At 55.0% G+C, this 15382-nt stretch overlaps 1 protein-coding gene across 2 annotated transcripts in view; it reads left to right on the top strand.

The window, feature by feature from the left end:
- Positions 1-15116, top strand: part of PEBP4 (phosphatidylethanolamine binding protein 4) — a 225454-nt gene extending 210338 nt beyond the window's left edge. For both annotated transcript variants that reach the window (XM_017961864.2, XM_003902531.2), the window contains exons 5-7: positions 1451-1496; positions 3685-3798; positions 14824-15116. In XM_017961864.2, coding sequence (XP_017817353.1) covers positions 1451-1496; positions 3685-3798; positions 14824-14978 — 315 coding nt within the window. In that variant the 3' untranslated portion in view covers positions 14979-15116. The remainder of the gene's footprint in view (positions 1-1450; positions 1497-3684; positions 3799-14823) is intronic.
- The last annotated feature ends 266 nt before the right edge of the window (positions 15117-15382 follow it).

The raw sequence follows: 15382 nt of genomic DNA, 5'->3' as shown, positions 1-15382 counted from the left end.
TGAGCTCAGCCCCAGAACTCTCCATCTTGCTAGGGTGGCAGAAAAGCTCTGCAGGGAGAGTGGCTGCTGGGCATCTGTCAAGGCCTTCCCTCCTCTCCTGGAAGAGATGGGCATCAAGGAGACAGGTTTCCATTCTCCAATCCCTTATCCTTGTGGGCCGCAGCCCTTTGGCCACACGTGGGCCTGGATCTTTCCACAGTCTCCTGCTTCTTCTTCCAACCAAATGAGACCTAGGTCTATAGGAACCAGCCTTGGAAGAGGGATATCTGACCAAGAGGCGCAAAGTGAGGACAGTAATAGATGAGAGCTGACAGTTCAAAGGGTGAGGAGATTCTCCTGAGTAGAAGAGTTTTGGACTGGGCAAGTAGGACTTTAGTTCTATAAAAGGTAAACCACAAGCTAGGGGATTGGATCTCATGCCTGTACTCCCTGCCCCCTGGGAGCCTCAAGCAGGTGCCTCACCGGACCTCAGGAGTCCCAAACCATCCTCCCAGCATCCCATGAGCCCCTCTTCTAGGCTTGGTGAAAAGGTAGCCAGGGCACAGTTAGGTGTCGGCAGACTCAATTAAGAGTCACGCTAATCACCTTCATTAAGGCTATAAAACCCCACACCTAGGGGCCTCGGGGCTCCCTGTCAGTGAGCCTGGGTCGCACCACTGCAGTCCAGCCTGGCTGACAGAACCAGGGGCCCGGCTCCAGTCTCTTTCATCTGAGCATCTCCTGGTCCTGCACAAACAGTAATTAGCACCCACCCCCGGGGTCACCTCATTATCCCACAGACACCGCGTGGAGGGGAGGAGGGAGGGAAAGAGAGGAGGGAAACTGAGGCTGTCCCAGTGGCCAAAGAAACTGCCCCAGAGTTGTGGGCTAAGTTAACTGAGGGTGGGGAGAAGCTACCACGGAATCAGGCAGTGTAGCCTCCTCCTGCCTTCCCTTCCCCCACTGGTTGCTCAGAGCCCATTGCTTAATATTCTAAAGCTTCCAAAGGGAGCAGAATCCTCCCTCCAGAGAAGATGGGCTCCTTAGCAAGATCCAGAGAACTGCAGATCTAAGCGCCTCCCTTAGATCTGACCAGACCGCGCAGGTGATGTCGAGCGCCCAGTTTCAGGCACCAATGGGGATCATGGAACAGCTCTTTGGGAAGTGTCCTACAGGGCTTCTCTAGAGGCAAGGTGTCCATTTGCCACCCTCAGCAACATCTGTGTCTGTCCTCTCTCCCTGGATCCCCTGAGGTACCCATTCCAAAACCCCACTCACTGCCCTGTCTCCCAAAAGCAGCCATACATCCTCCTTCCTCTCCCATCCTCCTTCCTCTCCCATCCTCCTTCCTCTCCCATCTTCCTTCCTCTCCCATCCGCCTCCTGCAGAGAAAGAAGCAATCCCGCAGAGCCCACGTGGCCTGAAGTGTGCCCAAGGCATAACCTACAGCCCTGCTTGTCTCTTCTTTCAGGGTGCCGACCTGAAGAAAGGGAAGATTCAGGGCCAGGAGTTATCAGGTGAGTAAGACATAGGGACCCCTTCCCCCAGCCAGGGCATCAGTGACGATCACAGGAATGAAAACCTCATGGGGCTGCTTTGTCGTGTGCTAGCGCCAGCCTGAGAGTTTTCTTGGATGCCCTGATTTCATCTCCACAACTGCCTTTTATGGTCACTGCCATCAGTGTCCCCATTTTAAAGAGGATAACACTGAGGCACAGACCATCCTGTGCCATGTGAACAGCTAGTAAGGAATGCAGCCAGCGTCACAGTGCAGGGGGCCATCTGACTGGAGGCTGCTTGCAACACCTGTGCACCCCTATCCTCCCCCCAGCTCCCCTCTCTCAGATCCCTGCCCCACGATGGTGCCTCAACCTACCTTGAAAGGGATGCTCAGGTAGTGGGCTGGCCTCTGGCACAGGACTGGGCACCAAACTTAGCCTTGCAGTTCCATGAAGCAGCATGGGCTTCGGCACCAATCAGGCCTGGATTCAAATCCCAGCACCACCACTCACTGCTGGCCTGGCTTCACCTCTCAAGCCTCCAGGAAATGGGAAGATGGAGGAGATGTCATAAGTGAAGGCCTACAGCCCAGGGCCTGGCCCGGAGAAGTAGTCTAGCATGTGTGAACCCTTTCCCCTCCTCCTCATGCCTCAATTCTCTGCCTTTGGAGGTTTTGAATGGGGAATTCTTGAGGAAAGCCCTAGTGAGAGGCATTAGTCTGTATCTCCCTTGAGGATAAATTCTCCATGCGCAGATCCAGTGAGTTCTCACTTCAGACTTGTCCGCACAGAACCGAAGTCACCAGTTTTGGGCAGCGTCGAGTGTGCCCACGGTGGAGTGCACTCCACAGCCCACATACCCACCCACCTCGCCCACACTGGCTTGCGCACAAGGAGACTCCCTGGCACCCACCTGTGCTCAGAAGACTTCCTCAGCACTGGTGGTGTTTAGGAAAAATGCTCCTTTACCTGCATTTACACACACACTAACAGGGCCTCCAAAACAGCCTCAGGGTGTTTGCACACTGGCTTTTCGTGTGCACACACCCGCCCCAAGTGGAGATCTCCAACCACACACACTCACATGGCTCCAAGCACATCCAGCTCTGCTCTCACTCTGAGTGCGCACGCGTGCACACACACACACACACACACACACACACATCTGATCTGCGATCCAAAAATGCAGGGAAAGATGAATCGTCAGGAATTCCCCGGCTGTTGGCATGCTGGAAGCCACCAGTGGCCGGAAGTGCACAGTGAGGGACGCTTCCAATGCTCCAAGCAGCAAGTCGTGCTTTTGTTTAATGATTGGGAGAGAAAAGAAGGGGAGATGGCCATAAAGGACCAATACTCCCTCCCACCAACATCCTCATTGCAAATGCTTCTTTCCCACCCACCCAGGAAGATTCTTGGCTCCAGCCTGGCTCTCCTCCATGGAAAGGAAGATGGAGAGAGGGAAGGGGAGTGGGAAGGGCTGAAGTATGCTGGGAAAGAGGCCCACCTTGAAAGACCCAGGCCAGGCCAGCATGATCTTGTCTCTCTGCATGGACTTGGGAGAAGAATGAGGGATGTCCCCACCCCACTTCCCCCCCAACCAAAAAAAAAGCGCAGCCTCCTGGAGGAAGAGGGAAGGAGTGGGAGAGGGGCCTTCTCCCCGGTGCCCCAAGCGCCCAGCTCCTACAGCTCCCATGATCAAACCTTTGAACCCAGTCCCACCCACCCTTGTAACCACTTCCAGATCCTCCAGACGCAGCCAAGAAATTGGCTTCTTTGGGGATTGAGTTCATAAGCAAATGCCGAAAAAATAAATAAAAATCCTCTGCCAAACACACTCGCAGAGGAAGATGGGCTTCTCTTGAGGCAGGAAATCCATCAGGATAGACTAAAGCAAAAACAGGACAATGCCAACACCCACTGGCCCATAAAGGTCTGGGAGCCACGCCAGCACCCGAGGCCTTCAAGCCAGCTCACGGTGTTTCCTCTCGGACCACCTCCTCCCCAACTCTCACCCCCACCAAAATATGTTCTTCTTAAATGAAGATACTGAAGCTGAGATCCCACCAAATACAAATCCTAATGGTTTGCACGGGTGAGTCCCGATCTGGGGCCCCAGGGAGGTCAGCAGGACCATGGGAAGACAGAGAGCTCTGCCCTGGATAATATGGGATGTTGATGCCCACCTCTCTCCTTCTTCTACCTGTAGCCTACCAGGCTCCCTCCCCACCAGCACACAGTGGCTTCCATCGCTACCAGTTCTTTGTCTATCTTCAGGAAGGAAAAGTCATCTCTCTCCTTCCCAAGGAAAACAAAACTCGAGGTAAGACCTTCCCATCCTTCCATCCACCTCCAGGGTGAATTCTGGGGTGGAACCAACGCTTCATACATTTATGGGGAAATTAGGGCCTTGACCCCCACTCATGAGCCTTGGAGACTGGTGTCAAAGGCTGGTGTTTCTTGGGAGCAAACTGGAAGGAGTTCCTTAAAGATGTTGGCATCAGATGTGGTCTCCCTTGAGAAGTAAGTCCCACAGACTAATGTGGAGGCTCCAGCTGGGTGGTTGCTATGTAAGGCAGGGTCTCAAAGTGGGTGACTGGAGCCAGGGAGAAAAGTGCCCCGAAACTTTGCATGGCATGTGCAGACAGCTGCCCCTGAACTTTGGCAAGTCACTGTGCTCTGTAATTGAGTCTGATCTGGGCAAGAGGACACTGGAATGCCACCCTGCCGGTCTATCCTCACGGGTTGCTAATTACTGGGTCGGCTGTGCCATCTCAGTGATGAGGTGAAGATGTCCCCCACCATCCCCCCTCCACTAGCTTCTCTGAGCAGCCCTCCTTGGCTTCTGGAGCAAACCAACTCCCTATAGCCTCCTCATGGCGAACCCTGCCTTCTTGGTCTCGGTCCTCCCGCCACCAGGGCCAGGGAGCAGGAGCGGTGGCCACTTGGCCACTGCAACATGCCACAAGTGACTCACCTGACCCAGTGTGAGCCATGCCCCTGACTCCCCCTCCCACCATCTGAGCCTTAGATTTCTCTTCCAGAAAATGGGAAATAAAGCCACCCCTGCACTCTATCACCGCCCCAGTTTTAGGGAGGGGAAGGCAATAGAGACTGCACAAATGCCATCTGAGAGTGCAAGAAGCACGTCCCCCAGGCTGGCAGGAAGGCAAGTGGGAGGGTGGGTGTCATCAGCCATTGCCTCTCACCCAGTGACCTTGACCAAACATCCACCCACTGGGAAGCCAGCACAGGTATTGCTACAGCTGCAATGCCGGAGGCCCCAGAGGAGAGGAACATGGAGCCCAGAAAGGCACAGGTTGAGCGACCGGGCCCTTCAGATGTGCCAAGCAGGGCCCACCAATCACAGAGGGCTCCAGGCCACCCTGGGAGTAGAGCTGGTGCAAACTTTCCACCGGTGAACCTTCCCCAGGTGCCCTCAGCACCTTGCCAATCCATGAATCTGTTTAAACAGCTTTGCCAAAGACACACTTTTAAGTTTAGATGCAGAGAGAAGGAAACACAATTATGTATCTTGCCCAGACCAAGAAAAACTGTCTCCAGCACCCTGGCTACCAGTCCCACCAAAGATGTCAGGATCTCAGCCTATGACATTTCCCCACCCATGGGGTTCTCATAAAATGAGGCAGTGCCTCTGAGCCCCACCATGAGACTCCGGGGTTACCATGCCTATGCCCAGGGCAGGAGCCTCTCGCGGGGTAAGTGCCTTCTGAAGGCAGGATGGAGGCAAGGATAGAGCATCAGGAGATGCCATGAGGAGGGACAGACGAGGGAATAAGAGAACTGCATACACCAAAGATGCTTCCCTACTCTGTGTGCTGGGGCTCCCGAGGCTCGACGGCAGCCTGTCCTCCAGAAACCACAGTGGCCTGAGGTACCAGCAAAGGCCTGACCCACCCCTCCCAGGATGTTGGTGACCAGGCAAGGAAGCCAAAACACACTGGGCCTGAAATCCATTGTTTGGTCTTGTGTACTTCCCCACCCCACCCCTTGACCCACCTTTCATCCATGGGGAACTTAGAAACTGGACTTGCATCTGGACAGGGTTTAAAATGGCCCTCCCAGATGAAAGCCCCAGCCAAGGTCCCAGTCTTGCCATATGATGCCTTCCATGTGCCCAGCGCTGTGCTGGGAACTTCAGAGAAAATACAATCAAGAGCGCCAGGAATTTTCCCTGCCCTCAAGCAGCTTACAGTCTGCTTTGGAAATAATTAAATAACAATGCAGAGCAGGTTGTAATTAAACACTTAATTGTGTGATTCTAACTGTAAGGACAATTGGAAGTCTGTGGACTCAGGGATAGATCTCTTCCCTTCCTATCATGCCCTTCCCTCCAGAACACTGTGCCCTCTCCAGCCAGAGAGGATATAAAGGTGTTTTATTGTAGAATGAGGCAATCTGGACTCCCCTCTCTAGTTAGTGATTTCATTTTGAGGCCAATGAATGAACCTTGCTGGGCCTCGGTTTCCTCATCTAGAAAATGAGGGGTTGGCTCCAGATGATCTACAAATTTCTCTGGCCCTGAGGCCATGGGGAGAAGGTTGGAGCAGGGCTAGGCCCTAGAGAAGGAGGAGAGCTGAATCCTTGAGTGAAGGAAGAGGGAGCTCTGGGTTAGAGAAACCGTGTGTGTGTGTGTGTGTGTGTGTGTGTGTGTGTGTGTGTGTGTGTGTGTGTGTGTGTATTTTTTTTTTAAGTGAGAAAATGGAGGGGAAGGGGGAAAACAAGGTTCTCAAAAGTCTGGCAGAGGAGTGGCTTTTGCAGGTCGACTCTGGGAAGCCATTCAAGATTATTTACCGGAGAAGCGATACTCAGAAGTCACTCTTCGGAGATGACGAACCTGGAAGGACAGGCAGAACTGACCAGAATGAGAGGACAGGACACCACCAGAGGGGTCAAGACATGAGACAGTGAGGTGTGGATGAACCCAGGGGTGATTGCAAAAGCAGAAACCCCGGGTCCTTGCACAGTGTTGAAACACTCAGGGTCTGGTGCTCTCTGAAGCACCTGGACAGTGCCTGGGGACTTATGGAGCCCAGGGCTGGACCAGTGCTTGGGAGGCCAGAGCATGGGGCCCTGCCAATGAACAGAGGCCCCAGGACTTGCCTTGATCTAGATTTCTCTCCATGGGAGAGAATCCGTGGAGGAAGTGGGATGCCAGGGATTGGGCGGGGTGGCGGGGGGCGGGGGGCAATGTGGTATAACCAGCTGCTTGTGTCCCCCGGGTGAACAGGCAGGAAAAGCTTCTAGAGACTCGAGGGGAAAGGTCAGCCTACAGGAACCAGGTAGAGGGGCGTCTATGGCAGATGGGCCCCTGAACCCCATCCTATTCAGGCCTCTTCCCTCCCTGGATCTTATGGGTGAATGACAGGCTTAGGGTGAAGAAGGGGGCTTGAGATGATTCTAGTAGAGCCTGTCATGACTATGTAGAGGGGTGTGGGGATGGCATTGTTCAGACCCAAGGAGGTGAAACCCTTCCCAGAATTCCTTTTTTTTTACTGTGACCCCACGACAATGTACAGGTGGTCAGCAAATGAGATCTTGACATCCCGACTCTGATTGTTTGTCATTGGCCTGGTGACTTCCCCTCCCTGGGCCTTGATTTTGACCTCATCAAGATAAGGGGTTGGACTAGTTGATCTGCAACTGAATGACCTGAAATTGATTTGCTCCCAGCTTCCTGGGCCGTCCTCACCTCTCTGTTCTGCCAAATAAATGCAGGGACCAGCTGATGAGGCTCGACTCTCCCAGCCAACCCTGACATTTCCTAGTAGAGGTCTTCCATCAGACCCCAGGAGGCCAGGAGCACAGCAAGGGCCCTGGAGGGGCTTAGAGCTACCCTGCTTCTAGCTGATGAAACCCTGCCCTGCCACCCCACTCCTCCTACCTTTGCCCTGCCCTGCCACCCCACTCCTCCTACCTTTGCACAGCTCCTTCCTCTCTGGCCACTTTTGAACCACGCTTGGCGTAACTCAGTAATGCCTTCTGCATTCGCTCAGCTGATGCCAGACGCCTAGTGTGTGCTTGGCGCTGTTTTGGGTGCTGTAAGAAGTCACCACGTGATGGTGTCCCTGCTCTCATGCATGTGTGGAGTCACCCTGGTGGAGCTCTGTGGATAGGCGGTGCTCACTGAGAGAGTTAGGGAAGATATTCAAACAGTGCAAGCATAACTGGTCCCCAGTGCGGGAGGAGCAGAGACCTCTGAACTCTAAACAGCCTTAACTGGTGCCTCTGACAAAGGCTGGCTGGCCAGCATCACAGGACAGCTGTGCGACACATGTCCCAAAGGCCACACTTTACCTTTCCAGATTTGCAGTCACCATTATCTCAGGCCTGTGACATGCTAGGCTTTCTCCCTCTGATTCTAAGTGAACACCCCTCTGAGGGGGACATCTTCCCTTCCAGGCAGATTTCATTTGCACCTTGTACCATTGCCCTTGCATGCAGCACACTGCCAGAACATCCCTGAACTACTTCTTTGCTCACATCTGCCGGCCCACCACTGCCCATCTGGGCACCTCATTCTCCCCTTCCCAGACCCGCAATGCCTTGCCCACCTTCCAAGCACCAGTATCCCCTACTGGCCCTCCATCACACCCTCTGGAACAACCCCACAGAGCTGATCCGCTCAGCCAGGCTTCCTCCCGCCTGCTGTTGGCATCTCTAGTCTCTATCGTCTTCTCCACTCGCACAGCATTTGTCGTCCCCCCCCAGACATCTGCTTTGATCTCTTTTGTATTCCTAAATCACTTGCCACTCGTGGTGGCCCCCACTTCCACCATGAGACTACCAGTTCCTTAAGAGAAGTGCTCACCTCTGCCTTCTTTCCCTTCTCCCACCTGTCCCTATGCCCAGCCCACTGTGGGCTTTCAGTCAATGAGTGTGTCTGTGTGTGGGACACACCCACATATGCACATCCACAAGCCATTCACACACATGGATCTGCACGTTCTCACACCCCCACATTCACAAACACACATCAGCTTCCCTCAGCACCTGAGAAGGCAGCCACCTCTGTGAGGACCATGCCCACAAGTGACAGTCTCTGCATTGATCCATGTCCTCCCTGTCCCGCCTCTCCACCAGCCTCCCTGCCCCTCCCTGGTGTTCCCCTTGCCAACCATGTCAAGGGGACAGGACAGTGGCCATCACCCCTACCCCGGGGCAAATGAGGAAAGCAAAGCCTGAAACAGTGAGTGGTATGACTTACCAAGGGCATCCACAGTTAAGAGCCGTTTGACTTTCTTCTGACTTCCAGGGAAGGGCTGTTTGCACCTGCCACCGTCTTGCCTACATCCCTGTTCTCCTGACCCAGACCACCAGACTTCTGAGCCCCACTGGGGATACAGACAGAGTGCAGTTGCATCCTGCTGTCCCGGGCCTCCTTGGCCAGCAGCAGCTGCCCAGAATGGTCCATGCACATTCCCCTTCCCTGGCTGTGGCTGAGCCTCAGACTCCTGGGGAGCTATGGTCTGTGCCACACCACACCTCAGTCACCTCACCCAGAGGTGTCACAAGCCAGTCTCACACTCCTCTTGCAAGCGAGCAGGGGAAATCCCCTCTCTGTCCCATGAGAGGACATGCCACAGCTTGCTCCAGAAGCCACTCCAAGGCCAAGTGCCCAGGATGGTGTCAACGTGCTGGAAACTAATAGGCAAGAGAGGCTCTGGTCACCACCTCCAGAGCAGCCTCAGGGCCTTCAGAGGGGAAACTTGTTCACTGCAAAATGGAAGTCCTGGACCAGGCAGCCATAAACCGCTCCCTAGCACCACAGGCACCCAAATTCAGCAGCTCAGAGGTGGAGCCGCCCACCCACAGGGGTCAGAGAGGAGAGACAGGCAGGGACTTGCCACACAGGGGGTTGAAGTCTTGCTTGTGGCATCTGAAGGCATGCAGGCCTCGGTGGGTGAGAAAGAAGGGGAATCTTGGGGCCAAGGGCAGCAGAGCCCCACGCAGCTTCAAGGGTAGGCGGTGTTGCCGCAGAGGGATGAGGCTGGGAGGAAATCCACCAGCCTGGTAGCAGAACACAGCAGCTCGTAGTGTCAGGAAGCATGGAGGGAAGAGGTCTGAGAGCAAAGGAGGCCCTGCCTGGAGAGCAGCCCCCGCCCTCAGACTGCCCCCCACCAGCGCACACACAGACACAAACACACTCAGCCCACCCCCGTGACCTCCCATGGTGGTTCACCTGGCCCAGCCCCAGCATCCCCCAGGGGCCCAGCCCCTGATCACTGTGTGGGCTTGTGGCAGGAGGCGCTCTTCCTCCAAAGGGCCCCACCCACTTGGCCAAGCGGGTAGAACTGGGGGCCTGGCAGCCGCCCAGCTGGGGCCATCCCGGGCAACACTCAGACAGGCACCCAGGCTGGGAACCACCTGAAATCTCCATGAGCCCCAGGTGGACCTCCTCAAGAAGCAAGTCCCAGTCCGGCCAAACATCAGCCGTCCCGAGCAATATTGAACACATCAAGAAGAAACCACAGATAAGCCCCCAAATTCTACCCAAAATGCCAGCCAACTGTCACCACTACCAAATATTGGATTTATCACTGGGAGCTAAACTGGCAGCTTGGAGTCTCCCATCCTCCTGATACATTTCGCGCCCCACCCTCAGCTGCAGAAGGGCGGAGGAGGCCTAGGAGATGCACTGGCTGGATAATTAGAACCAGCTTCTACTCTTCAGCCCTCCTGGGTCCTCTCTCCAAAGGAGATGTGGGTCCCCTCGCCACCCCAAAACTCCCCTGGCATCCCCACCCTCTCACTCCTGCCAAAGTCACAGTGCCCCCCACTACCCCAAAGCCTCTCGAGCCCGCAGGATCAGCCACTCAGCAAATCTCCTCCAGGAGTAATTGGATGTGATGGAACAAGGGCTTTTCAGGTCCTGAGTAGAAGTCTCCGGATGTCATTTAATGGCACAAAAAATAAAAGGCTCAGGCCTCCCGCCTACCACCGCCAGGACATCATTAATCTTGGCAGAAAGGTATCAGCGCTTCTATCAATGTGGCCGGTCCCGTGACGAGCCAGACAAATTACAGACCTGAGCCGGGCTCTCTGTGGGGTGGTTATTAGGCTGGAGTTGAGTTTTTGTTTTTTTCTTCAGGGCCACCATCCCCCAACAAGAAGCAGTGGTGCCCTTACCTAAGGGGAGAGGCAGCGAGGCCAGAAAAGAGGGTGACCACCTTGGGTAGATACAGATCACCAGCTGAAGGAACAGGGCTGTTCGGAGCCAGAGCCAGTGGCCCCTGTCCTTACAGAGACTGCCCTGGGACAAGATGCTGCCGCAGCTCCAACCTCAGGGGCTCAGCAACCCACTCCCTATTCTCCAGTCCACCCGAACAGGGGCCCATGGGAGAATGCAGCTGGGGTGAGGAGCTTCCCTACCCCACTTCCCAGGCTAAGAGGGAAATACATCAGGACGGAAATACTGAGGACCAAGTGACCAGTCAGGTGGGAAACGTCCCTTGGCTACAGCAGGGTCACCCAGGAAGTGCTGTCCTCGGCTGTTGGGAAGTCTTAAGAGTGGGCCTGGCTGGGCTCGGTGGCTCACACCTGTAATCTTAGCACTTTGGGAGGCCCAGGCAGGAGGATCACTTGGGCCAGGAGTTTGAGATCAGCCTGGGCAACATAAAGAGACCCTGTCTCTACAAACAATTTTTTTTAATTAGCCGGGTGTGGTAGCACACAACTGTGGTTCCAGCTACTCAGGAGGCTGAGGCAAGAGGATCACCTGAGCCTGGGAGGTCAAGGCTGTAATGACCAGTGATAGTGCCACTGTACCCCAGCCTAGAGAATGGGCCTGCTGAAGGGAAGCCAGGGGTGTCACTGGGGGTGGGGAACTTGTCTGCTAGGGACCCAGACTACAAAGTTCTACTGCTGGCCAAGGCCACCCTTTGAAGGATCAGACTGTGATTAGTTTAGTATTACTTGTATTATATTAAAAACTCGCCGAGGGCAGGAGGTGAAACAAGGTGGCTCCGCTGACCCCATGCCTGGCAGAGGACGAGGGTGATGGCTGCCAGTGTTAAAGGGGCTCTGGGGTCTGACCTCATCTAAGAGCTTGCACTTCTGGCAGGGGAGCAGATCCCTCATTCTTCCAAGTCCTGCAAGGGGGCCAGGGTCAGCTGGACTTGGTGGAGCACCTCTCAGTTTCTCGGATGCCTGCTTAACCCTAACTGGCCCAATGGAGCTGTCCAGATGCACGTAACAAACCACTCCCAAATGGTGGAAAGCCAGCTCCACAGATCTGGGAAGCTTGAGGTGGAGAGAGTGACTGTCAAGACCTGCCCCAGGGCATTCCTGCCATCATCACAGTCCCTGGGACTAAAGCTCCGAGGAGGAGACCCTTCCCCAGCTGCTGAAGACAGGGGACATCTTTCCCCGCTAGAGCCTGCTAGGAGGCCAGGCACAGAGTGGTGGCCCAGAAACCCCCCGGTGGCTTTAGATAAGGTTATCAGATTCTCCCCTTGGCCCCCATCTGGAACAACGCTGAAATCTAACATCTCTCATCACTAACATCTTTCCTATCAGCACTGACCAGTAAGTGAGCGTTCCAGGGCCGCTGCATCTGGCTATGCAGGATGAGAACAGTACCCCCTACGGTTGTGCAGGGATCAACCTGTACATCATATGCGGCAGCCCTGTCCTGAGACACCCAGGCCTCTGTGTCCCAGTCACAGGGCAGGTGGCTCATGAGACAGGCATCAGACAGCTTCCTCCTCCTTTCTCCCTTTAGCCAAGGCCTCCCACCACAGAGGCCTCTGAAGTGCCCGCACTGCCCCGCCCTCATCTCAGGAAGAGCCTGGCCTGGGTGCGTCCAGGGTACAGTGGAGTGGCCCAAGCACAGACAGCAGCGCTGCCCTCTTCCTGCCTGGCCACGGACTCTCTGCCTCTCAGGGACAGCAGTGCCATACAGGAAGGGGCTTTCCTCTGAGCGGTGACCACAGAAGCCGCAGTCTCCTAGCTCTCCAGCTCTCCCCACACACCCCAAGGGCCTGACTCACCCCCTCTGCCTTCTAGAACTTGTCCTCTGTGGCAGGAAACAGGGGGTGTAAGGAGTTGCGGCTGAGCCAGGAAAGGAGGCAGCAAGAGGCTAGCCGGCACGGGGACTGGGTTTCAGGAGCTGGCCGGGGAGCCCGAGAACCACAGGGCTGTCGACTTGGGACTGGAAAGGAACCACGAGGTCCCCAGGGCACTGAAGGCTCAGAGGCTTCCGAATTATCGAAGGGAGCCAGCTCTCGCTCTGGACGCAGGGGATTTCTTCCCCACAGCTTGCCCTGGCCTCGTGATGGGTTTCAATTCCCTTCCTGCCATGCGGGTTCCTTCCTGCCCTACGGTGGGGAAGGCCCCCTCGTCCCTGTTGCTGTCACACACCAGTTCACCCATAAGCCCTTATTACCCTGGCATGCACACACACCAGCATACACACATATACACACATGCACCTACACATACACATGTGTGTGCACACACTCGTTCCCAGGGTCATAATACCATAATTCCTTTCATTCCAGCCAGCTGGGCTCCTGGGGTGCAGAGGCTCAGGCACAGCCCCTCTGAAAGAACACTCAGGTAACACCAAGACTCCTAGGAGAACCCGACTGCAGTCAGTACACCTCCAGCGGGAGAGCCGTTCTCAGCACCTTGGCTACACTTTCTGCAAAAGAACTCCTGGAACCCCTTGTTTTCCAGTCCCCCTGGGCCCCATCTGAGCATGCAATCGCTGAGTTGGATAGGATTTGAGGGAATCTGCAAAGGCCTTTCCCCTATCCTTGCCCCTGCGAAGCTTCCTTGCCAGTACCCCACTTTGTGCCTCAGTCATCCCATCTGTGAACTGGGAATGGGAACAGTCCTCCCTTTTTAGGATTGGTGTGAGGATTAAGCGAATTATGTGTCAAGCTCTGAGAGTAGTACCAACACATAGGAAGCACAGAAATTGGGGTGTTACTGCTTTTATTATTTGCATTATTGTTATTGTTATTTTGGGTTTTGGATTAAAAATTATCCTCTCCTTGAGAACATCTTTGAAATGTCAGCAGCCTCTGGGAGGCAGGAACGCTTCGATGGGCTTGCTATCTTAATTGCTATGAAAAGGGTGGTGGGTGCTGACCAAGGAGACAGGTAGGTGAGAGGGTGGGTGGCCCGTGAGTCTCAGGTGAGGCTCTGAGAGCTGCCAGCCCCTTGCCCTCTTCTGTCTGGGTATCAGAGGTGACTGGTCTCCATTAATCCATTGTATATCGGCCACTGCCTAGCTCTGCTCCAGACAGGGTCTTCTCCAGGCACTCTCTCTCCACCCTGGGAGGTTGCTGCATTTAGCAGAAAACAACAACAAAAAAAGTAGGATGCCCAGTAAAATTTGAATTCCAGATAAACAACGAAAAAAAATAATTCGTGTTAAGTATGCTCCATGCAGAATGTGGGACACGCTCACACCAACAAACAATTTGCTATTTATCTGAGATTCAAATTGAACTACTTCCTGCCTTTTCCTGGCAAGCATCTGCCCAGGGTGCCTGACACCCAGGGTTTGGGAAACAAGAACGTGGGAATATGCCTCTGACCACCTCCCTCAGCCTCACTCCATGCCCCGGGCTGTGCCCTCCTCGCCCTGCCACGAGGCCTGTTCACACTCGCCCCAGAAGATGCGCCTCCCTGTACACACTTGTGTTTTCTCGCCCTGAGGAGGAACCCCTCCGACCTAGGCACTGTCTGGGCTTCTGCAGGCCCAGCTCTTCCGCCAGGGTCTGGGGGGCTGCCCCTCCACCTCTGCCACAGGGAAGGCACCCTGGTGCACGCCCTGTCCTAGGACAGAGAGGAGGAGGTTGGTGGGGTTTAGTGGAGAAGATTGAAAGAAGAGCACTGATACTTCCGCCAATCTCAGCCCCAATCTCAGCCCCAGCAGCAGGGGTGAGCAGGTGTGAAGGAAAGCAGTGGTGAAAGCTCCCATCCTGAGGTCAGGGGAGCCTGCAGGGAGAGGGCGTGAGTGGAGGAAGTGGGCAGCCGACATGATTGGGCTTCCTTTCTGCCCGAGAGTGAGAAGGCAGCTTTGCTAAACAGAGGCGCTGGGGAAGGAGACTCAGGCATCCTTGACTTGGGCTGGGCTCTCAGTCCCCATTGCCTTCTGGAGAGCAGGCAGCTCTGCTGCTGTTCAGAGGCTCTGCTAACATCTGGGGACTGCCTCTGCAGCAGGAGCCAGAAGCTTCCACAGCCACTACGCCCCATGGCCATCACATCACCTGCTGCCTCGGGTCCCTGAGCCAGCCTCCCTCCCAGGCCCCTGCTAGCTTTCAAGTCCATGGCTCTTTCTCACTGCCTCCCTATGGTCTGTTTGTCCTTCCAGGCTCTTGGAAAATGGGCATATTTCTGAACCGCTTCCACCTGGGTGAACCTGAAGCAAGCACCCAGTTCATGACCCAGAACTACCAGGACTCGCCAACCCTCCAGGCTCCCAGAGGAGGGGCCAGCAAGCCCAAGCACAAAACCAGGTGGAGATAGCTGCCTGCTAGATGGCAGGCTTCGCCGTCCAGGCACATGGCCCCACTGCCCACCACCGACGATGTGGGTATGGAACCCCCTCTGGATACAGAACCCCTTCTTTTCCAAATTTAAAAAAAAAAAACCATCCAGAGCTTAGTGCTTTGCTTCCTAACTTGTATTCATTTGAAAAGCAACAAGAGGAAATCGGCCAATATTCAGCACTGGGGACCGAGGCTTTCCTGTAAATGCAAGGGGTTGGGTGGGGAGTGGGGAAAATAGACGGACAGGCAGGATATAGTGATCCCTACGCCCGAACTGTCACTGAGTCGCTGTGGGACCTCAGGGAAACCTCTTACCCTCCCCAAAGTTCTGCTCCCTTGGCTGTGACACGGAAGTAGGAAGAAGCGGGAGAGGGTGGTTGG

This window comes from Papio anubis, chromosome 8 (genome assembly GCF_008728515.1).
Source record: "Papio anubis isolate 15944 chromosome 8, Panubis1.0, whole genome shotgun sequence".
Taxonomy (NCBI): domain Eukaryota; kingdom Metazoa; phylum Chordata; class Mammalia; order Primates; family Cercopithecidae; genus Papio; species Papio anubis.
Note: the sequence above shows the minus strand (reverse complement) of the source record. Positions and strands in the feature narration are given on the sequence as shown.